The sequence below is a fragment of the Tauraco erythrolophus genome, chromosome 1, assembly GCF_009769465.1.
Source record: "Tauraco erythrolophus isolate bTauEry1 chromosome 1, bTauEry1.pri, whole genome shotgun sequence".
Lineage (NCBI taxonomy): Eukaryota > Metazoa > Chordata > Aves > Musophagiformes > Musophagidae > Tauraco > Tauraco erythrolophus.
The window spans coordinates 2,680,421-2,704,590 of record NC_141465.1 but is presented as its reverse complement, the minus strand read 5'-3'; the positions used below and the strand labels follow the sequence as shown (position 1 = coordinate 2,704,590).

General features: G+C 47.3%; 1 protein-coding gene across 1 annotated transcript in view; it reads left to right on the top strand.

Moving 5' to 3' along the window:
* The window catches only part of LSAMP (limbic system associated membrane protein), a 326,923-nt gene that overhangs the window by 202,061 nt on the left and 100,692 nt on the right, over positions 1-24,170 (top strand). Inside the window, exon 3 of the mRNA XM_086615048.1 lies at positions 10,436-10,561. Within this exon, the coding sequence (XP_086471174.1) occupies positions 10,436-10,561 (126 nt within the window). The remainder of the gene's footprint in view (positions 1-10,435; positions 10,562-24,170) is intronic.

Below are 24,170 nucleotides of genomic sequence, written 5' to 3'. Positions count from 1 at the left end.
GTCCCATAAGTAAATACTTGTCAGATTTAAAAAATGCTCTAAGGAAATATATAAGCACACAAGCTGTGTACATCTGTAGTCCATAAAGTGGCTGGGATTAGGCGGCATTCCAAGGGTTAATCCCTGGGGATTAGCATGGCAAACGTTTCTGTTGTTGTTTACACGTGTCCTGTGAAGAAGGCTGTGTTTTCACAGCAGGTCTCTCTAGGAGGGTAATGCAGAGAGCTGTCCTTTAAAGAGATGAACCACAGATACGGTGGATCACTGCAGTCCTGGCATCAATTTGATGTGTTAACAGAAGAGAAAAAGAAGTTTTGGAGCAAGGAGCCAATACTTCATACCCAGAGGTCCAAAGCTGGTGATAAGGGGATGTCAGGCAGGCACTTATGCTTCGTGCTTCCGTTCACACGCTAAGCGTGGGACTGAGAACCTGCTCCCCTGGGCTGTGCCAGGACCCACAAACATGGGTTCGGCACCATGTGCTTGGTGAGGGGACACCAAAAAGCCAAGTGAAATACCATCAGCATCGGCCAAGGCTGGGGTTTAGGCTTAGAGCTGGGACTGCTTTAGGGTGAAAGGCTGGCGGCTGGGTTTAAGGCTGGGCTAGAAGCAGGAGTGGGACTGCTTTCATCCCTGTCCCACAACGTCACCTTAGTGCACTGAAAAACAAGGTTAGCTTGACACTTCAGCTATTCTTTTCTCTCTATTTCTCCCTCAGTCAGGAAGTGAAATAATGTCTCTCCTGAAAATTTCATGGAGACAAGTTTAAAAAATAAAATCAGTGGGAATGAGTATAAGGAATAGAGCCCAGTTCCGTGCCGACTTTTCCTACAGCTCAGGGATGGGACAGTCCAACAGGTTAACACTCCGTGCTGCCCTCTGCTAAGAAACAATGTATGGGAAGTGTTTCCCATGCAATTTTATGTGGAAAAATAGTCCAGACACATAACTGTATGTTGGATGAGGCAGAGCCTTCCTTTGGACAACATGCTTTGGCTTGTCAGCTTTTACTCTCAAATGCGGTGAGCTCTGACACGCTACCCAGCTCAGCAAACTGGGAGGGCTTTCCACATGGCTTCGATTTACAGCATCCTGTCTGCCTCTCTGCTCCCAGTCAGCGCAATAGGAGCAGTCCCCCTCTGGATTTCAACAATTTCCTGCGTGGCGTCTCGGTGGGTGAGGCTCAGCTGCACGATGCGGGAAGCTGGCCAAGACGCAAGGCCCAAGCTAGCAGCCCCCGTGCCTCTTTCAGCTTATCCTCCCTTGGCATCAGCAGTGATGCTCAGGTGGAGATGTGCCACACTGGGGCAGAGCAGTGCCAGGGCACACGTAGATTGGGGACTGCTGACCTCTTAAGTGGTTTCCGTGCTCTGGCTGGGATAGACCCTTCCCTAAAGGCCACCAGAGATGGACGTGGCAAGACATCCCCTTTCAAACAATAGCAAGAAGCAGTTGTTACACCTTGTAAAAACACTGCAGTGTATTTTGAGAGGTTTTTGGTTCCCAGGGGATTCAAAAACAAAACCGAGCCTTCAACGCTTGCCTCTACCTCGCCAGAAGCTGTAATGCCAAGGGAGGCGCTGGCAGGGTGACACAAGCCTAGCAGAGCGGAACGTCAGAAGGAGGTTTCAGAGTCTGCTGTCTTTAGTGAAGTTCCACAACTTCACTCTCTGCCCTCCCGCCCTGGCAACAGCTTCATCTCCCTCTGGTTGAGGCTGCGCCACGAATCGTGCCGTAAAACCCACGTTTTGGGTCTCACGTCACATTCCATCTGCAAAACCCTTCAGAAACTCCCCAAAGGGAGTCTGGATTTTCCTTTCCAGCCCTCAGCTTGCTCCCTTTGCGGACATAAGCAGCAACAAGCTGTTTCTTGTTAGGGCTGTAAAGAGCTGTGATTAGCCTGCTGCACGCATAAGAGGGAAATTAAACCATTTAGTTGTGTTTAGTGGCTCAGCCCCTTCTTCAGGCCCTCTCTCCCCACTAAACACTTTAACTAAACGATGACTAATGAGGCCAATTTGCTGTCAATTAATCGCCCCAGGAAAGGACCCCTAATTGTGGTGAGCAAGGTGGCAGCTCTAAAGCATTCAAGGGTGTGATGGTCACCGTCCCCCCTACCTCTGCCTTGGGGCTTATTAGCATCTTTGTGTTTGTTGGGAAGTGCTGTTAATTGGGAGCTGGGGACAAGGAAATGAGAACTCTGGAGGCTGATTGATAGGCACCTGCGGAGGGCTTCAGTGGCTACTGAGTTCTTTTGACTTTGGAGAAAAGTCCTGATGTTTTCTTTTTGCCCTGAGAGCCAGGGGCTCTTGTGGCTTAGTGGGTGGGAGCCTTAATTTTCTCCAACAGATGGGGGTCCTATTGCCAACAGAGAGGGAGGTAAATAGGCTGGAGGAAGCAACTAACTAATGAGGATATATGGAAGGGGTTGTGGTGACTTTCTCCATTTGTATCCAAGGTGCCCTTCTTGGGACAAGCAGTTAGAGCACTTAAATGGAGATTATGGGCTTTTTTATTCTCAGTACTGTTTGCTTCTGTGTCTTGGAGGGATTAAATAGCTTTTGCTGTATCTTAGGTCTGTAGAGCAGGAATAAGAGCTCTGGTTTTTGGTTGTTTGTTTGTGGTTTTTTTTTTTAATGTGTTTTGTGACTTATTGACAAAATACCTGACTTTTAAGCAGTCTTGTAATTTGAGCCTGGGGAGTAGCTGCCCCACAGTATAAGACTGCATCTAAGGGTCTATGCAAAGCTGTGTTTGCCCGAAGGGAGCAGTCAGACCATCTGCCTGTGAGCTTCATATGAGTGTGTTTAGAGGGCTCAGAACCTCCTTCCAACTAGACCTCCATGTCCCTCTCTTTGTGTTTTTTTATCCTGCCATACCGGATTTGAGTTCCTAGTCCTGCGCTTCCTGCCCTTGTCTCACAATCCCTCCCTCCTCCCGCGCTGAGGTCTGCAGAGCATAACCAGCACAGGAGCTGGGAACTGCTGCACCATGCCTATAAGTACTCGTTGCGTGTAAGTACCACTTCTGCTGAGCGGTGGTTCCCGTTCGTGCCACTTTGTGCCTGTGCTGTGTCTAGATGCTCTGACGAAAAGTCAGAAGAGATCAAAGTTGAACTGTTGGTGAGCTGTGGTGTGGCCAGTTCCGGTATAAACTAAGTTAGGAAAAGACCTCTAGGGTCGTTGCTTGTTATACCTGTTAGCAAAGGCAGCCTTGATGCTTTCTTGTTCCATCTCCCATTGCACTCCTGGAAAGGTACTTGGGAGCTGGCCTCCTGGATGTGAGATGATGTCTCTTAACCATTGGGCTGGCTCATTTACTAGGAGATTAAGGGTGTAGCACCACTCCTTGTCTGCTTCCATAGCCTTGAATAATAAAACTGATCCAGCCCGCCCACATGATCCCAGGTAATATCTCAGGAGGAGTTTTGAGGTCTGGAGGGTTTTGGTCATAAAAGGCAAGGATAACAACAGCAGATGTTTGCACCTTCTCTTGTTTGTGGTTTCCTTGCTGCCTCCCGTATGCAGCCCCCGGTTTGTAATAACTGCTATAGCGGGTGTTTTTGAGACACAGTAATGTTTCATGGAAACAAATCACTTGCTTTCATCTCGAGAGCAACAGTGATTGCACTGGGGGAGTGTGCTCTATTTTTCATGTCTCAGTCTTTCTTATTATTTAAATTAATGTGAGGTGCAGTTGTCATGCAAGTGAAGGATTGACAGCAATTAACTGGAGCGGGCTTGGTGCAAGCAGGTTCTGCGCAAGCCTGTCCTACCTAACTCTGTCACTGTGCCTTGCTTGGGATTTGAATTCCCACACCAGCTCTGCCCTTGCACCCCTTCTGGCCTGCAGCCCCACCAGCTCTTCCAGCCCAAGGTGCCCTACAGCATGTCTACCCTTGTCCCGCTCCTCCCTTGCAGGCCACCCGCTCTTCCAACATGAGCTTCTCGAGAAGAATGGCTACTGGATAGTTTGAGGATTGTTATTTATCATCAGTGGCATGTTAGGATGAGATGCTGAGCTGGCATCAGGCTTGTCCTGTAGACGTGAAATGTAGAAGAAAGATCTGTGAGTTTCAAGCTGTTCTTCTCAGAGCTTGTTTCTAGCTCTCTAGAATCTGTCCCTGGCATTGGTAGGGCATCCTACCTCTCTGAGCCATGGGGTACTACACTGTGCTTCCTTTCACGTTGGTCTCTGCTCCCCACCTCATCCAGAGCTATCCTAAGCACAAGGTAATGGAAACCACATACTACATTTATGCTGAAAGGGAGGATAAAAATCTGGTGATTTATTCCAGCGGTACTGGAGAGCCTGGCAGTGCTTTCCCATGTTCCTGGAGCCAGAAGGGTCCTGCAGCAACCTGGTGTCCCCTGGAGGGACTAATCATTAGTCTGAATATGAAAACTCCTGAAAGTGCTGTTTAGCAGGTCAATGAGAGCTGGCTGGGCAAAAGGAGGCTGCAACACCCAGAAGATCCTGGTCCCAGGAGGTGTTATTCTCAGCAGTCCTTCTTCCAGGAGTCTGGGAACTGTGAAAACATAACACAACCTACACATGGGGGGAAAAAATAAGGTCAAAGCTTCTCATTTGAAGACTGTCCTAAAAAGGTGTGTGCAAAGTAATGACAAGTGCCAAGGAGGCAATGCTAACTGTTGCTGGTGCTGACAGTTTTGGCATTTTAACACGCTGGCTTGACACCTTGAAAATTAAAAGTCTCTGACTTTTTATCTGAGTGAAATTACTGTCCACTAAGATCCAGTCATTTTTAATGCTAGCTGCCTTTGGATTCTAAGTGGGGGGAACCAAACCAGATTTTAAATTCACAGAGAAATTATTTCCTGCCCTATTCACCCTCCTCTCAGCCTTTCCTTGCCCTCTGACCGAGGTGGCAGCTGAGAAGAACCAGCAATTATACTCCTAACAGGATTTCAGCCTTGGATGTGCTTTTCTCCCTCATCTGAAAAAGCGGCGAGCCAGATATGACCATCTGGACACATCCTTCTCCTCTTGGGCATTTGGTCTGCATGGTCAGATCTGTCTGTATTTGCTGAGTTTAGTTGATCCTCCGTGAACTAAAATGACTTTGGAAAGTGGTGGGGTACACATGTCCTAACTGCAACTCTGCTGCTGGTGTCCCGTGGTGGCTTTCGTTGCTCTCTCCTCGACTGTTTTGGCTTCATTACACTGTTCCTTTAGGACCTCAAACTGGCCTACAGCTCCATCTACTAGTCCTGCTTGAGCTTAGACCCTCTTGGTTTACTGCATGACTTTTTTTCCTTAACCCCTTGAGGTTAAGATAAACCCCCCCAAACGTGGTCTAGCCAATGGTTCTGCTCCTGAGCTCTGCTTACCCATGTTTGCTGGCACACCAGAGAAGCTGTGCTGAAGACGCTCCAAAGTCACCGTCCTCGTGTCCCCTGAGGGAGCAGTCAGGACATAACTCTTGCAAAAATAGCAATGTCTGTTTTTCTTTCCCAGACTAAGCCCCTCTGTCCTCTCCAGTGCCTGTTGGTCTCAGATCTGACCACACGGTGTGTACTACAGGTAGCTGTGCTGCTACAGGACTGATGTGGCCCTCTGAGTTGCTTTGTTCCCTGTAGTAAGAGTTTGGATTTCTGCACCCACCAGAACTGGCAGAGCTCTCCCAGCCTGCAGCTCTGCTGGCTGGAACAATGGGTCTGCCTGCCCTGAAGGGCACTTGCCTCATCCAGTGGGACAGGAAGGAGAAGAAGAAAGTGCTTCTGAGTCCTGCCAAGTCAGTGCTGAGCCGGATCTCAGCGTGATGCTGCAAGCCCCCGTTCTGCTTTGGTGTGCCATGAAAGAGGAAGCCACAAGTGTCTCTTGGAGGAGGCAGGGTATTTAATTTCTTGATTTTGGTATTTCCTTTCTGCAGTCTCAGGGTATTGGATGACAAAGGTATTTGGTTGCTTTTGGAGACCACTGTGTGATTGTCATGTTGTACTGCCGGGCTTTTGCTGCACAGAATGGGTGTGTGATAAAGGGGGAGGAGGCACAAAATGGATCTACGGTTGGTGAAACTCTCCCATACCCATCAAGATAGAATCATAGAACGGTTTGAGTTGGAAGGGACCTCAAAGATCATCTAGTCCCAACCCCCACAGCCATGGGCAGGGAAACCCTCCGCTGCACCAGGTTGCCTAAAGCCATGGTAGTATCAAATGCTGTGACAACATCGGCGTTCTCCAACAATGTTTATTTTGTTTCGTCCCGTCACCTCCAACTCTTCCTACGTGTGCAGACACTGCCTATGGCTCGCGGTGAAGCACCACTGTGAAACGGAACAGGGCTTGTGTTTGTCAGGGGATTTTGCTTTGAGAGGAAGGGGTTGATTTTCTGCTGTGCTTTGCTCTGCTCCATGTTGCACTGCTGGGCAGGTGTCATAGAATCATGGAATGGTTTGGGTTGGAAGGGACCTCAAAGTTCATCCAGTTCCAACCCCCCTGCCATGCGCAGAGACACCCTCCACTACACCAGGTTGCTCAAAGCCTCGTCCAACCTGGCCTTGGATGCTTCCAGGTTAACAGTTCCCCTGACATGCCATGCTTTAGTTGCTTCCCCATGAGCTGATCAGCCATCTGCTCTTGAGCAGAAAACTGGCTTCCAATTTCACTTCGTCCTTCCTCTTGCCAGTTAGAGAAGGTCGCTGAGGGCTTCATCCAGGTGAGTTTTGCATATCTCCAGGGATGAAGTTTCCACTACCTCTCTGGGGATCCTGCTCCTGTCTTTGACCTCCCCAAAGTGAAAGCTTTTTCTTCATTTTGAGTGAGAATTTTCCCCATGTTGCAGCTCGTGTCTGCTGCTTTTCGCTGTTCACTGTGCACCTCTGAGGAAAGCCTTCCTTTGTCTTCTCTGCACCTTCCCACTAGCTGTTTGTAGAGAGCAGTAAGATCTCCCCTCAGCCTTCTCCTCTTCAGACTGAACAGACGCAGCTGTCTCAGGTTCTTCTTGTGTGTCGTGCTATAGCCCTCTGACCGTCTTGGGAGCCCTCCAGTGGACTTGACTCCAGTGTGTCAATGGCCTTCTTGTACTGGAGGGCCCAAAACTGATGCAGTGCTTCAGATGCTGTCTAACAAGCACCATGTAAAGTAATATAATCACTTCCCTCCATTTACAGGGCTACACTCTTGCTAATACAACCCAGGACGCTTGGTCTTTGCTTGTCGTGGTTTAGGCCAGCCAGCAACTAAAGACCACAGAGCTGCTTGCTCACCCTCACCCACCCCCAGGGGATGGGGAAGAAAATTAAAGGGGAAAAAGGAAAGAGATCTGTGGGTTGAGATAAGAACAATCTACTACTACTACTACTAATACATTAATATATAGAATCATAGAATCATAGAACAGTTTGAGTTGGAAGGGACCTCAAAGATCATCTAGTTCCAGCCCCCCTGCCATGGAGGGCAGTGAACCCTCCACTACACCAGGCTGGCCAAAGCCTCATCCAACCTGGCCTTGAACACTTCCAGGGATGGGGCATAGTGATAATAATAGATAGAAACAAGCGACACACAGTGTAAATTCTGAAACAGTCCACAATCCCGAATGAGAGAGAGAGAGAAAATACTCCCAGAGTCCAAGAGCAAGATAGTACTCCAAGAGTGAGAGCCCCCAGAAGATCAAAAGCCCTTCTTTCTGGTCAACCCTCACTTTTATACTGGGCATGATGCTGCATGATATGGAATACTCTATTGGCCAATTTAACCCTCAGTTCTAAGTTCAAATCATAAAGGAAGTTGTGAACCCTTTGTACCAATTATGCTCCTCCCTCAGCCTGTTGTGCTCCTGCACACTGGCAAAACATGGGAAGCTGAAAAGTCCTTGAGGTCTCAGTGCCAACTATAATCACAGAGCAATTCTAGCTGCTAAAAAGAAAAACTGACTCTGTCCCAGCTGAAACCAGGACATTGCTGCAAGGGCGTACTGCTAACTCATGCTGAATGTGTTGGACCTCCACATCTACTGGACTGTTTGAGCCCAGCTCTTTTCACCCTTCCAGCAAATATCAGGGTGGTTGAGGTCCCTCACCAGGAGACTGTGATTGTGAGGCTTCTTCTATCTGTCTAAAGCAGTCTTTTGTTCACTGCCTCTTCCTAATCTAATGTTTGGTAGCGGTGGTGGGTTGACCCTGGCTGGATGCCAGGTGCCCACCAAAGCCCCATCCTTAGCTGGACAGTGGAGAGTAAATATTTCAAAAGGCTCGTGGGTCGAGATAAAGACAGGGAGAAATCACTCACCAATCACCATCACAGGCAAAACAGACTTGACTTGAGGAAAAATTGATTTAATTTATTACCAATCAAATCAGAGTAGAGTAATGAGAAATAAAACCAAATCTTAAAAACACCTTTGCGCACCCCTCCCCTCTTCCTGGGCTCAACTTCACTCCTGATTTTCTCTACCTCCTCCCCCTCAGTGGCGCAGAGGGACAGGGAATGAGGGTTTTGGTCAGTTCATCACACATTGTTTCTGCTGCTCCTTCCTCCTCAGGGGTAGGACTCCTCTCACTCTTCCCCTGCTCCACTGCGGGGTCCCTCCCATGGGAGAAAGTTCTCCATGAACTCTTCCAGCGTGGGTCCCTTGCACAGGGTGCAGTCCTTCAGGAACAGACTGCTCCAGTGTGGGTCCCCCATGGCGTCACAAGTGCTGCCAGCAAATCTGCTCCAGCGTGAGCTCCTCTTTCCATGGGACCACAGGTCCTGCCAGGAATCTGCTCCAGCACAGGCTTCCCATGGGGTCACAGCCTCCTTCAGGAATGCACGTGCTCCAGAGTAGGGTCCTCCAAGGGCTGCAGGTGGATCTCTGCTCCACTGTGTCCACTGTGGACCTCCATGGGCTGCAGGACAAAAGCCAGCATCACCATGGTCTGCACCACAGGCTTCAGGGGAACCTCTGCTCCAGCACCTGGAGCATCTTCTCCCCTCCTTCTTCACTGACCTTGTTGTCTGCAGAGTTGTTTCTCTCACGTGTTCTCACTCCTCTCTGTGGCTGCAATTGTGCAGGGTTTTTTTTTCCCCTTTCTTAACTATGTTATCACTGAGGTGTTACCACCATCGCTGATGGGCTCAGCCTTGGCTTGGGAGCCCCTGTTCCTCCAAGGGATGGTCCCATGGTCATCGATGCCGAAGCATTGTCCATGAGTTTGGGACCTACGGAGAGGGGCTAATGAGCTGTGGGTTGTAAACAATATCCCTGTGAATCCAGCAACAGAGCTGGAATTAGTGAGTTTCTCCCTTCAGGCTTCATTTCCTTTTCCCCACCTAGCTCGTAGGCAGCTCTGCCTCAAAAGGACCATCAGCTACTCCTGCCAAGGAGGGGGAAGGGGAGGCTGCTGTCTGTTTACTCTGTGGTAAGCAAAGCAGAAAATGATGTTGTTTCATTCCTCACTACACACAAATTTGGAAGCTGAAAATATATTAAAAAAAAAAAAATTAGAAGATTCCTTTTTAGTCAAACTCCCTCACTGCCTCTGGGGTGTGAAGTGTGGAAGCAAGACATGGATGTGAGAGAGGAGAGACTGCAACAGCTTGGTCTGCTTGGAGGCTGATACACCAGCACACTCCACACCTGGAGGTACCTGTTCAGGTCCCAGTGTGGTCACTTGGGTCCCATGACACAAACTCAGTTAGCTTGAAAGGTCTTTAAGGATCCTGAATGGCCAAGCCATGGCTGCTCTTGTGAATCTTTAAAGGCTTTACTGTGCTTTTGGTGCTGTGCAGTCAATGGTGCGGTCAGCCAGAAGCTGCCTGCTGTGGGCAGCCCATGGGGGATCCCTCTTGGCTGAAAGATGTTGCAGAAACCCTCCTGTTGCCACCGTTGTGCCTTCCCTCAGCAAATTCCCATTCCCTGTGGAGCATGTCCCTGCTTCTCACCTCATCACAACGGTTACAACAGAAATGAGCTTAACAGCCCTCTGGTTTGATTCCTGGTGAGCGTTGGATTACGGGAGCAGCAGGGCAGGGTCCTGGCTGGCAGCGTGGGTTCTATCTACCTGTGGGAGGCAGCAATAACTAATACACCCTCTGAGTCAGTGCCTTGAGGCATGGCATCTTGCAGGAAGATTTGTCTGGGACTCTTTGGAGTGTAAAAATTTGCTGGGACAGTGCTTGGAGCCTGCCAACTCCTTCCGTGCAGCCTTGGGGCAGTCAGGCAAGTTCTTAGAGGTTATTTTATGAAGGTCCCCAAATCCGTCCAAACTCAAAGCGTCACAGCAAAGGCCATTTATACTTGCAGATCCTTGGTGCAGCAGTACATACTACTCTGATGTAATTTCAGAAACCCAGGAGGTAACGAGGAGTGCAGCCCATGAGAGGAGTCTGTAGCTGCCTCTGGTTCATAAGTAGGTAGGTTAGTAAGTCATATAGGCTGTCCTGCAGAAGTCTGAGTAACGAGGTCCGACTTTCTTTTGTCTTCACAGTTCCACCAAAGATCTCCAATATCTCCTCGGACATCACCGTGAATGAGGGCAGCAACGTGACTCTGATTTGCATGGCAAATGGGCGCCCTGAGCCTGTCATCACCTGGAGGCACCTCACCCCAACAGGTAGGAGACCCAACTGGATTTGATTGCGCTGGTGATTTGTGAACTGTACAGTAGTTTCTGTCTCTTCCAACATCAGTAGAACATTTCAGTAGCAATACAGGAAGCTGTAAAAAAGTGGCAAGGAGCATACATGCACTGGGAGCTTGTTTTGCACTGTGATTTTCCAGGCACAATAACCAAGTTGTCCGAGGGAACAGACGAAATTACTTCAGTAGATGCTCTACAGAATTGAACTTGTAATTCTATTTAGCTTTGGTCTTCATCTAGTTGTCCCAATCTCTACTGCTGGTATTGAGCAGCACAGTAGTGGAAACAAAACAGTGCTGATGCCGGAGAGAGGGGAAAGGATTTCTGTTTAGATACTGCATAGAAGAAGTTCTTTCCAAAAACCGTGGAATTTGCTTCCAGCTGATTTGCCTTAAAAGGGAGAGGCAAACAGTGGCACAGATGATTTCAGATTACCCTCCGCTTTGGCAGACAGTCTTCCTGTGTCTTGTGAGGTGAGTGAAGAGGGCATTTAATCTGCAAGGTGAGTGAAGAGCAGGGTGGAGACAGAATGAAGGAGAACTCATGAGCTTTGTTCTGCTATCTAACTGTGCCTTCAACACCTGAGGACCTGGCAAGCTTGGAAGGAGAATTTTCTCACAGTAGTCAGACTCCATGGTGTTAGCAGCTGGGGCTGCAAGGAAACCTTCACCCCCTAAAGATTTATCAGTAGGGTGGGAGCAAGAGGTGGGTTTCTTTTCCTCTATATCATGTCCTTTGAGGAGAGAAGAACTCTTTACCTAATTTCTTTTACCGTCAGATATTGTTTCATCTAAAATGCATGAGGAAAGCATTGATTAGCTCCATATAAATGGTCTTCTGTGATATTCTTGTATATGTAGAGAGTTAAAGAGGGTTTGAGGTCGGCAGAGTACAAGCTTGCTGCATGTGCTACAGACAGTCAAGCTATCTACTGCAATTCAGCAGCCAGAAAAGGGGAGGGCATTGCAGAAGGAAAGAAGGTTGGAGAGAGAAAGGGAGAATGACACATTGGAACAGAGCTCAATCCAAGGGCTGCATCCAGAAGCCCCTGGATTTGGGGCCTGTGGTTCAGATTGAGGTTACTCAGATTTCCTGTCTCATCCCTTCAGCCAAACCAAAGTCCTCCTGAGCTTTCATGTGTATGAAAGCCACATATGCGGTTTGTATTTCTGGCCCATTTCTTGCAATACCAAAAGAAGGAAGACAGGGAAAGACTGCCAGGAAAAGGTGGGAGGAGTAGAACTCATGAGAGGAGCACTACTCCTCAGTGGTATCATCGTCACTACCTGACTTTCCTCTTCTGCTATTTTCAGTGTTAAGCATGAGTGTACCATTTGCATAAATAGGGAAATAGAACCTATTTTTTTCACCTTTCATTATTTATATAGAATCTTCTAGCTCTAGCGTTTCTGTTCTTAAGATTTATTTCCTATCAAATCTTCCATCTTACTGCTGCATCAGTCTTTCTGTCTTCCATCTGACTCTTTCTTGTATTCAAGTAGGAGACACTCCCTAGATTTTCCAGCCTAACATTGGCCAAGTGAAGAGTGTTACAAGGATGCTAGCTTAAATCTTCATGGAAACTAAGGCCTGGTACATGAGATGCGTTGTTCAGAGCAGTAATAAGAAGATTCTTGTCCTGACTCATCACTTCGACTGCATGTTCGTGCTTTGTGGTTTTTTCCACTTCTACCACCTATTCCATTGTGTCAGACATAGACTTCTTTTCTCCCATTTAAAAAGGCTCCTCAGAGCAAATCTTCATCCTGGCTATCCCCTCTGGTGAGCAACAAGACTGGGGAATCCCACCTCGGCTTTGATTCCAGGGTCAGTTTTCCTGGGTCTGTTGTTCAGTTTTCCAACATGCCCCTTCATACTTTTTCTCTCTTGCTGCATGTCTCAGAGGTGTTGCCCTGTTAGCATCACTCAGCACCATCTCACTGACCCCATTCCAACCCGTTCTCGGTCCTCCCCTCTACAGTGAAGCCTGCCAAGCACCCCCTTCCTAATGGACTAGAGCCAGGGATGAAGAGCAGGCAGTCTTCAGTCTGTCACCTCCATGTCTTACTGCTTGTTGTTCTCTCTCTTTTTCCCCATCTCAACCCATCTGTTATCTTTTATGGGTACAGAAGAACTGCTTTCAGGCAGACATCAGGTCTTTGAGCAGCATGTAGCCCAATAAGGCACTTGTCCCAAAATGGGGGACAGAAGGCCTTCTTTTAAATGTTTTCCTTGAGGTTGACAATATAAATTCCAAACCTATTCCAGAGCTGCTGCAGTTAGAAACACGTCTTATCTTGGAATCTCCCTTTTCCAGAACTGTAAGGCATTTTGGCTGCGTTTGTGCTAGTGTTGAAGACATCTGCTATGCATCAAAGAGCTATTTTCGATCATTGTAAAAGGTTTCTAAAATATATCTCTCTCCTTGGATTTTTTCGCGGTTAAACTCGTGACTGCAGAACTGGAAGAACGAGCGTTACTGAGCTTGTGTAGGAGGTTTTGAATGGACAGGTTGTGAAATTAAACCAGCTTTGGGAGGGGACAAGGGGGCCAAATTTTCCTTTGTGCGCTCTCCTCAAGGAGTTCATTAGCAAATTTATCTGCTGTTCCTTTCATTCATTGACTCCATCAATAGTGTTTGTTGGCTAATTACTGGAGTTAGGACCACAGGAATGATTTATTTCTCGTTGGCTAGGAAGTGGGAGATACGAATGCAAAGGACAAGCAGTGTTGCTACTTATGCAAAGAAGGCAGAGATGCCGATGATAGTTCATTTAAATGCTGCTGGGCCTCAGGATTGGTCATAGCCCACTCATCTGCCTATCTGGGAAGTTAAAAAATTGCTTTATAAAATGCTGTACCGCGTCCTTTGCTGGTCCTTCAGTGAGCACTTGAACTAGGGATTTTTCTCACATTGACTATAAGTCCCCAAGCCCTGAAGCAACCCATAGGAAAAAAAAAAAACCCTCTCCTTACCCTGTGAGATAGAAAAAGTGTGGCCGTGGTTGTTGACTGTAGCACTGAGAGGGAAAAATACTTCAATAATTCCGATGGCAAATGACAATACAGATCAGCTTTAATTTAATGAAAGCAGGAATGACGTTGCTTGGAATGATGCAAGCCCTTGCTCTTCCATTCCTCTTCAGATGATTGACTGGGTTTTGACAGAGCAGGTGGAGAGAGTCAGCCAGACTCTCTTCTCCTTTATCCGACAGGCTATTACGCTGAGGGACATTGGCAACCTAGTCTAACTAGTTGTGGATGGTTTAATAGGCATTGCCTAGGAGCACAAACTAATTCATTAGCTCTTCTCCTCCAGCCAGTGGAGCTCTCTTCTGGGATTGCCGACCTGCAGCTTTTAGCAACAGGCCAGCACCTCCCTGCTCACAGTCCGGTCCCTTTCCTGTGATTCAGGACATGGCTGCAGGCTTATAAAGCCTACTGTACCCTATGACTTTTGCCATCCCAGTTTGTGATGGTAAACCGTGGAAAAGACCGTAGCAGCCCTCTGAGCTGGATTTGTGAGGAAATTGTGATTTGTTCAGTTAGAGCGGGGATAAGTATTGATGTTTTCCTACACAGACTACACGAATTAGCACTTGTCAGCATTAGAAATCTTTCACTAGAGGATATGCGATAGTCTCTCGTTTCTTGGAAGGGGCAAAACTCAGATTCTCCCCTCTGTGACTTCGTATGAGGAATGGGTGTTATCCTGTTGTTTTCTTCTCCTTAATATTAACTCATAACCTACATGATCCCTGGCCTGCAAAGGTTTAGATTATTTTTTCCTTACTGAATCCAGTCGAATCAAATTTCCGGTAGTGGCACCGCAGCCTGGACAAGGTCCTAGCACGGGGCCGTGTACCATTTATCACACTGACACGTTCTGTGTGGGCTACCACAGGCAGCCTACCCATCTACGGTTAGTTATGTTAGGAGAGATGCTCTGTTTTCTCTGTACCATGCACCAAGATAACAGCTAACACAGCCAAGAAAAGAATCCTGAGATAGCTTGCAGATGGTAGGCGATGCCTGCTTTTGAGCTCATCTTAGTTTTACTTCACGTCTTTCTTGACCTACGTTTATTCAGGCTAATGCAACTTCTCCCTACCCATAAGCTGCTGAGATCACAGTCCAGAGGCTTTAACATTCATCATTCCTCATCTCTCCATCTATTCAGAGCCATGCTAAATGCCTGGTTGACTGAAAAAGAGCTTCCTGGGAAAAATATTCACGTATGTTCATATTCTTATCAATAAACTCCTTCTCAACAGAAGCCCTAAAGAGTGGCCTCTCTTGAACTGGGTTAGCAGCAATATGAACATGGACAGTTGCTGCAAGGTCTTTGTATTACCAGAGATGTCACTGCCAAGCCTGTTGACCCGGATGGGTGGACAAATGCAGAAGAAAAAGGCAGCTCCGGTCCTGAGGAGCTTGTACTCAAGTTAACAGAAACAGTCCTATTCATGTTTCTGCTCCTTTCCCATAAGGCTTTGGTGGTTGAAACCTCACCAAGGGCCTTGCTCATGGGCACTGTGGCAAGTGTGGTGAGGTTGGTACCCATGTGCGGTGGCAGCCTGAGAGGTGGAGGCAGGAAGACAAAGCTATAGTGATCCCTACGGGGCTCAGCTCAAGGTCAAACAACTGAGGCTTTTATTGGTTGTGCATGACCAGCTGAGGAGCAAACAATTCCGTTTTCCTAGAGCAGTTACAGAATATGAAACTTGTATAAAACTGACAAGTATCTCATTCCTGATCCAACTTTGCCAGCCTCAGCCCAGCAGGGCCGTTTTATAAAGAAGAGAACAGTCTGGATTCTCCCAAATTCCACCTGACAGTCTAAAGATACCCACTTTGGCTCAAAAGGAGCTTAGTTATTACGGTGGTAATCACAGCATAAAACCCAGTCTAGAGCAAAGCAGATAAGTATTGATTGCAACACCCAAGTTTCATGTCACAGCATAAAATGAAAGGAGATGGGAAGGCTTGTCAAATATGCCAGTCTGATTCTCCCTAGAGGGTGCAAGAAATTCTCATTGAGTCTCAGAGAATTTACCATAGCCTGGGAAGTTCAGAAGGGATAGAGAATGCAGAAGAGCGCCTGCATGTTCTGTGTAATTGAGATGGTATACATATAATATGTTTATAAACAGCTGTAGAACTCATTTCCATGGGAAGTTATTTAAAGACGAGAGCTTGGCAAGACTCAAACAGTTTGTGTGTTCCCGAGGATAATGTGAACAAATCTGGATATTCTTGTTATTCACAACAGAAATATTCAAAACGATGTTAAACGTCATGCTTTGGGGCTCAATTACGAGAGACCAGGATGAGACATAAACTGAAAGAGACAGATTATCTCACACCCCCGCTCACTCCTGCATCTTCCTTCGGTGCATGCCGGTCTCCTTGTAGGGCTGAACGCCGAATATGAGGGAAGCAGAAAGCTCTCTGAAGCCATGAGATTCAAGATGACCATGTAGTTCACATGGACAACGTTGATCTTTAAGTCCTGTGTTTGTCTGCTTCTCATTGCTGTCTAAGCCCAAAGCCTTGCTTCTGCTCGTTGTGTTGCACAGAAGCCAGTTTATGCCCAAAGATAAAAAACAGAAAACCCTCAGCCAGAGTCACCACAAGTCAACCATGTAGGCATAAGATAGTGATGAGTGAGAAAGGGATTTTCTGGTTATCTAAACCATTCAGTTAGCCCACTTCTCTGTGGTGCTCTTAAAACCTCAGTAAAACAGTTGTGAAGAGAAGGAGTGGTGTCGTTTTGGGTAGGGGATTGTTGGTTGAGTTTGTTTTGTTCGAGTTTGTTGAGGTTTTTTGTGGTGGTACTGTGCCAGCTCTTCTCATGTCACTTCCTTCTCCCCCTCTAACTGCTTTTGCCAGATCAGAAAATTTTAAGATTTTCAAGGTACTTGTTTGACCCTGTGTTTTAGGATGTTGGGGATGCAACTGATGATTTTCAACCACATCTCTTTTTCCTCCTTTTTTTTTTTTTTAAATTGCTTAGATCCTCAAAATACTCTCTGGCAAAAATGTGGACTTGTCTTCCACAGAGACCTCTCACTTTGCCTCTTACACGCTCCCTGTTTGTTTTAGGACTTTCCGAGACGTCTTTTTCTCTCTTGGTCTAGTCTTCATCTTACCCAGCATTATAGGAAAAACAAAAGAAAAGGATGGTGGCTCACAAAGAGCCTGGGAAACAAGCCAAAGTTTCAACTTTTTCAGGGCTTTTCCAGAAGGTATCCAAAGTTGTTTCAACCTCCATTTGCTTCCCACTTCCGCTGGCTCCACATTTTTCATTTTTTCAGAAGTCCCCTCTCCTTAGCGCATGGCCCACAAGCAAAAGCCCCCCTTCTTCACCTATAATCAACTTAGGCCCTGAATCTGCTGTGTCCCCAACACGCTGGAGAGCTTTGATTTCTTCTGTCTGTGCCCAGAGACACGTGCTGCACAGAGGTCCCTCCTGTGGCGATAGTGCCCCGTTCCGTTCCTGTGGTCTGCGATGCTGTTTCAGCACAAACACTGTTGGTGCATGAAACATTCTTTTCTCAACAGCTTTGATTTCTCTCTCCTCTCCCATGACAGAGAGAGAGACCAATGCCTCATAAGTATTTTGTCATTTCTAGAGAACAGGCAAATAAGTCTTCTGTAAGGCAGGAGTTTGTCCTGCTGCCTTCAGCAGTGGTTGAAGGGGAACATCTGAAGTCTTCTTGTCAGTGCTTGGCTGCTCCACCTCTGGAAAGATTTTCTGTACTGTTACTGGGAAGATGTGGCAGTTGTGTACCAAGTTAGTGGCTTTCCTGCCACACACAACTGCCATTCTTTACAGCAAGATGGAGTCTGGCAGAGTTGCCTGCATTTTTCCTTCTTCCAGGTGGATACCGCTTACAGTTAGCCATAGTGTTAGAGTCTTTTCCATGGCATTTTAAAGGCTGAGCTGGTTTGTGTCAGTACGAAAACTTTAATCTACCTACAGAAGAGCAGCATTTTTCTAGTTCATTGCATACTGCAATATCGCTGTCTGTGCAGTGCTGTATAGTTGCTACCTCTACCCTCAAGGCTAGTGCTTCTTGATGAAGACGTTCCTGATTAGTAGGGATGTTCAGGAATAACTGGCTGCTGCTTTCTCTCCCCTGCTTCCAAGAGCCAGTCTTGAAGGATCCCAGAAGGCCACAGCTGGCAGTGAAAACAGAGCATCCAAGAAGATGAGAATTCAAAATCATAGAATCATAGACTCATGGAATCATAGAAGGACTTGGGTTGAAAGGGACCTTAAAGATCATCTAGTTCCAACCCCCCTGCCATGGGCAGCGACACCCTCCACTACACCAAGTTGCTCAAACCCTCATCCAACCTGGCCTTGAACACTTCCAGGGATGGGACATCTACAACTTCTCTGGGCAACCTGTTCCAGTGCCTCGCCACCCTCAGAGTGAAGAATTTCCTCTTTATATCTAATCTAAATCTCCCCTCTTTCAGTTTAAAGCCATTGCCCCTTGTCCTATCACTACACACCCTTGAAAAAAGTCCCTCTCCAGCTTTCCTGTAGGCCCCCTTTAGGTACTGGAAGGCTGCTAGAAGGTCTCCCTGGAGCCTTCTCTTGTCCAGGAGACAATCCCAATTCTCTCAGCCTGTCTTCATAGGAGAGGTGCTCCAGCCCTCAGATCGTCTTCATGGCCTCCTCTGGACCTACTCCAACAGTTCCATGTCCTCCTTCTGCTAGGGGCCCCAGAGCTGAATGCAGCGCTGCAGGGGGGGTCTCACGAGAGCAGAATAGAGGGACAGAATCCCCTCCCTCAACCTGCTGCCCACACTTCTCTTGGTGCAACCCAGGACGCGGTTGACTTTCTGGGTTACAAGCACACATCTTCCGTAATTAATGATGACAGGAAAAGAGATTGCCATACACTGCCATAAGTAGGATCTCAGCAGCAGGTTGATGAACCTTACCAGATTCTCCATCATTCCCACCAGCACAAACCCACTGAAATCAAGGAACTTTCCTATCATGATTAGGACGAAAAGAGGAAAGATCTGCTGCCTACCCTGCCTAGTGTGGTAGACGCTGTCTGTCTTCCCCTCCTTCCCTACGAGCCTTCCTTGTGCTCCAAACCTGCCACAGAGCAAACTTGTATCCTACCTATAAGTAGTCAACTACAGCAAAACAAGCTGCCTGGAGAGAATGTTACCAGTGCAAGACACTGAGTGTGTTATCGTGTCTCCCTCTAGTGATCTGAACTAACTGAGTCCACTTTGGGTCTCCTGTGCTTGAAGCTTCTTGTTTGGTGACAGAGCATCTCTGGGTCCACAGGGGCAAATGGCTGATATTTTAGGACTGGGTCTCGTTTCCCCTGCCATCTGGAGGTCATATTCCCCACTGGCAGTTCCGTGTTTACAGCTGTAGTTCACATCTGAAAATTTAAATGTGCTTGTAAAGATACAGAGGGGTTGAGTGTGAATTAGAGAGAGAAAAAATTCACAGCATTTTAAATTAAATACTTTCAATTCAAACATCCTTAAGAAGGAAATGGAACACTATCTTTTTTTTTTTTTTTCCCTCGTAGCTGTAATCTATAAGTACTTTCACTTTAGGCAAGCGTATTTCTCACTCTCTCTTCACAGTAGGAGACAGACACACCAATAAAAGGGCGAAGTTAAGGTAGTAGCTTATAGCTGCTCCCTGCATTTTTTTCATTTAAAGAGAGAGACTTCACCATTTTTGTTATTATGCTGTTATGTGGCTTCGACTCATCTCAGTGGCTTCACTAACTTCAGTGCCTGACACATGCTGCACTGGAGCCAGAGCTACTGTCTGCTCTCATCCGAGGACCCCGGCAAGCGTGGATGACAGCATCCACTGCAGCACTCGGATCCTGCCAGGACAGTGATGTCCGGAGGGATTTTCCCAAACAGCCCCAAAGCCTTCACTCCTTCTGGCTTCTCCCACAGAGTCATCTCACTGTCTCTTGCCTCTGCCTCCACCCCGATGCCAATCCCACTGTTGAAGCCACTTGGCTTATATATCCCAGCTCTAGTGATAGATGGAAAAGAGAGAGAGAGGGAACAGAGGGGTGCAGGGAGAAGCAGGAAGGAAAACATCATTTGCAAGAATCTCCTGTATAGAGATAGACCCAGGGCAAAGAAAAAGCCAGCTTTGGGGCGAGACATCCCGAACCCATTTGCTCTGAGGACCACAGCAAGGCCAGGTGTCATTCAGCTTCCTGCAGCGTGGAGCTTTTCTCCCAGGTCTGAATAGAGTCGTAGTGGAAGTGGGAGTCTCCCAGCTGAAGGCAGGGAGTTATTTTGGTAACACAAGGCTGCGACAGGCCCTGGCGTTGTGAGCACTTGTGCTCTTTTTCCTTCCTCAGCCTCCTTCCTGAGCATTCAGAAATGCATCTTGAGAACACCGTGCTCTTTCCTGTCTGAAGCAAAACATGAGAGACCGAAAACATGATTCAGGGATTTTTTTAGGGGGTGCATGGTCAAAATTGTTGTTCTTCTTTTTCTTCAGTTACTTTTTCTTTCTCTCTGAACCGCACCTGAAAAATATGACTCTTCTCATCTACTCGGTGTTTTTTTCATGCACTGGCTGAACAAATCATCCTTTCCCATAAACTCACACCGAGCGCCCACCGCAGCGGTACTGCGGCACAGGAGCGAGGCAGGCAGCGGCAGCGCCGCTGGGAGGGGATGGGGAGCACAGATCCAGCCAGGGAAGCAGGAGCTGATGTCTGATGCAGCCTTTGAAGTTCGTGCCCGGTTGGGGTGACTTGAGCCATTTGAAGGATGAGCACATCCTGCCAAAGGGTCAGCTGCCAGCAAGAAAAGTGTAATGCAGGTAATGGTGACCTGGGAAAGGCATTGATCCGGAGAGATTTCGGTTGTTGTCGTATTGACTGAGGGTCGTGGCAGAGCGGAAGAGTCATGGAGTGAGGACAGAACCATATCCATGACACACTTTACTTGGCAGCTCGTAGACCCCGCACCTTGTCCCGGCTTGTGTCCCAGGAAAGGCACCAGTGGGAGATAAGCAGGCTGCAGTCTGGGGTGGGCAGAGGGAGCAGCAATGCAGCCTCTCGAGGGGTTCCTTAGGCTCCTCGTAAGGGTGCCTGTGGGTCAGTGCCCTGCTGAACGTGCCTGGTGGACAACCACTGGCAGGGTCCTCTTAGGACATGTACTGTAACAGTCAGCCTATGTCAGTAACACCATCCTTACCTCGCGTGCAGCTTGTAGATCTGTAAAAGCCACGTGGGTATGCATGTGCACACTGCTGTAGGCATTGGTTGCGAGCATTTGACTATGTGTTCATGAGTACGTTCACCGTGCTGGTGTGTGCGCAGGCATTTTGCTGCACAGGTAAGCTTTTTGATGTTTACCAGCCTTATGCACCAACCTCAAAGGCTCACATTTCCTTAATGGTAGAATTAAGTGCAGTAAGCATGAAAAAATAAAAGCAGGGGAGAAGAAAGATGGTATCCTGAGTCATATTGTACCTGCCATCCTTTGACTGTAGGGCATGGATCTGTACAGCCTAAACTACAGCTCCGTGAAGGGGACAGAGAATAAGTATTTTTAGTGTCGATCTTGATAAGAGACAAAATTTCCCAAATTCCCTGAACTGCAGAAGCTCAGATCAGGCTCCAAACTTCACAACTCCAGCCTCTCTCTGACATGCTCACTTGTATCTGCTGCATTTATCTCTGCTGTACTTGGGCACCTTCCAAGCAAATAAATAATTGGTTCCTGCTTCCGTCTCCCCTTCTGCCCAAGGGACTTAAAGTTAATTTGTGCTGACTGTTAGTCTTTGGGTAGAGGCTGCTGTTGTAAAAGGAAGTCAGGGCATGTATAGATAGATGGTGCTTGCACTGTGAAATTGTAAGTGCCACCATTTCCTGCGGGGAGATCTACAACCACTTGACTGCTGTAAGGAGGATTCCTTGTATCTCTTGGGAGCTTTCCAGGGGACGACACAGGTGGAGATGGGAAGCTCCACGTTCCCTAGATGTTCCTTCAGCAAGCCCCAGCTCAGAAGCCTGGAGCTGCGTGTACCATAACTTGGGTGAGATACAGGCACATAGAGAGGCAAGTCACTCCACGTGAGAGGCCAGCTCGTGCCTCGGGAAATGGCAGGATGGGTCTCTGAGTCCGTGCACAGAGCGGGGGCTGTAAGGGTCTTGGGGACAAAGAAAAGTCACATTTGCCATGCCGCATCTCCTGTGTGAGATGAGGGAAGGAGACTGTTAACTCGAACAGACAAAAGTAATTAGACGAGTAAAATAATAGATTAATGAGCAGCCAGCGTCGAGGGAACTTATTAATTATCAGTAGAGGATTTCCTTCAGCGTGCGGGCTGGCCGAGGGCATGCAAGATAGCAGCCAAAACTCTAGTCCCGTTTAAGGAAGCTGCTGGGGAATTAGTGGTGCTGGGTGTCTGGGGAACGATAGGAGAGGTTGAGTTAAACGCTTCCTTTGAATTTCGTGTTACGTGTGGCTCGAGTAACAGCTGGCGAGGAGGGGGATCTGGGAAATGCTAGATTGGATCTAACTGATGTTAATAATGGCTCAATAAAAATGCTCTGATAAGAACGCATTAAAGTTACACAGTTAAGCACTCGCAAGCCAGGTAAGGTGAGATTTAAGGTTACAAGTGCAACCTTAACTCTTCTCCTGCTGAGTGTACCTTAGCAGGCAGCCTCTAATTAAGGGGCATCAGGCTATTTCTCGAGTAATACATCATAACATTGGTTAATGCTCTCTTCAGCTTTGGGCAGGTGCACACAGTGTCTTGCAATACTGTATTTTTGTCTGTGTGTGCCTGGTGAAACACAGAGTCCTTGTTCGTTATGGCACTGGGAGTACTGCATTGGATGTACTTGAACCAAACACGATGGTTTGGACACAGGGTCCGTTTACACTGTTTAGATACTGGGTGACCCACCATCCATTCTCTCGGGTCACCGTTTCTTGTGTCAGAAAGCAGTAGGCATTGCAGATGTTGATGTCAGCTGCAAGTAGTGTTGAATATGGGGTTCTCCTTTCTAAGGATGGATTTCCACTCCTTTAGCTCAACATACTGTGTTTTTTACCTAGTTGCGTTACTGGAGCATTCGGACAGGGGTAAGATGTTACTCTGTCCCATCGGACTGTGCCACAAAATATGCCTTTCTTTTGCCACCCAGGAGGTAACTGTTCACTTATCAACATATTGTCCTTTTAGGACTCCTACACTTACACCTTTCACTCATTGCATGTACAATGGTTGTGATATAATGAGAAACAGAGAAAATGTGAAGGGCCTGTCTGATCTTGAGGAACATTGCAGGAGTGAACAGATTCAATGGGTTTAAACCAGACATCATAGATCTGACGTCTTTCCTTGATAGTAACGCTGATTCATTGGCCTGTCCATTGAACACAAAGTCCTTTGAGAGGAAGCCATCCCTTCTGCTGTGTAAGTCCTTGAGTAAAAACTTCTGTCCTTCCCTGAAGGCCCTTACTGCAGTAGTCTTAGATTTCTTATAAGCCTCTGTCCATGTGTATGTCTAGGAGCTGCAGCACCCGCTGCTATCCTACTGTGTGTCCTTGAGACTACACAGGGTGGCCTGCTTTGGTTGTACTTGAAGGAAATATTCAGCATTGTTGGACTAAGAGTGTTGTCAAATCTGTTGGGCATCATGTGAGCTGGGGTGTAGACTCTCATGTGTGTTTGAGAGTATCTAAAGCAGTTCAGGTGCCCTCAGCTTTTTTTTTTGCATCGTGGATCACTATCCAAAGAACGAATGGAGTAGCAGGAATGGCAAAAGCAAGGGCAGAAGTTTTAGCAGCAGCCAGAGATCTGTGGATATGTTTAAAGGTTTACAAATGTATCTTCAGTGGTCCCAGCAAGAAGCAATCATGTTGTGAGAGCTGTCCCTTAGAGGTCGGTGCAAGCTGGTCAACGTGGAGCAGAAGCTCATCAAGAGAGTTACATGTGAAAAAGAAAGGTCACATAGCCCCAGGTGGCCCTTCAGGAGACAGGCACCGGCTGGCCACGAGGGAGCAGAGCTTATGTGCAAGGTATGAGAGAGCAACTGCAAGGAAGAAAAGCAGAGAATTTCATGGAAAGCCCCCAGCACAGCGAAATATGCTGATTAATTTCCGCAGACCTGCACGGATCTGAAGTGAGCTAAAAATTTCCTCACTCAGAGACTTTGGGGATCACTGAGCAGAGTTTGTTTAAAAGAAATGAGCTTCATCTGAGAGGTTTTGCAACTTGTGCTAATGAGAGTCTGTCTGTCAAACTTAAGTAGCATCAAGTGGCTCAGAACAAGGGCTCTTGGGCGTTAAATGGTTCCTACCAAATACCAAGCCCATTACCATGATTGGCTGTTATAGCCCTCTAAACGGCAAAAGTGATTAAATTGGTCGTTATGAAACACTAAAGATGCATAATTATGAAAAATAAGGCTTGAGTAAGAGGAGATTTCATCTCACTCTACTGCTTTGTATCTCAAGAAGGAATCGATGTAGAAATGTTTTCAAAGAAGCCAAGGGTTGCCCCTTGTCTGGTTTTCTCCTGACAGTCTGGGAATCA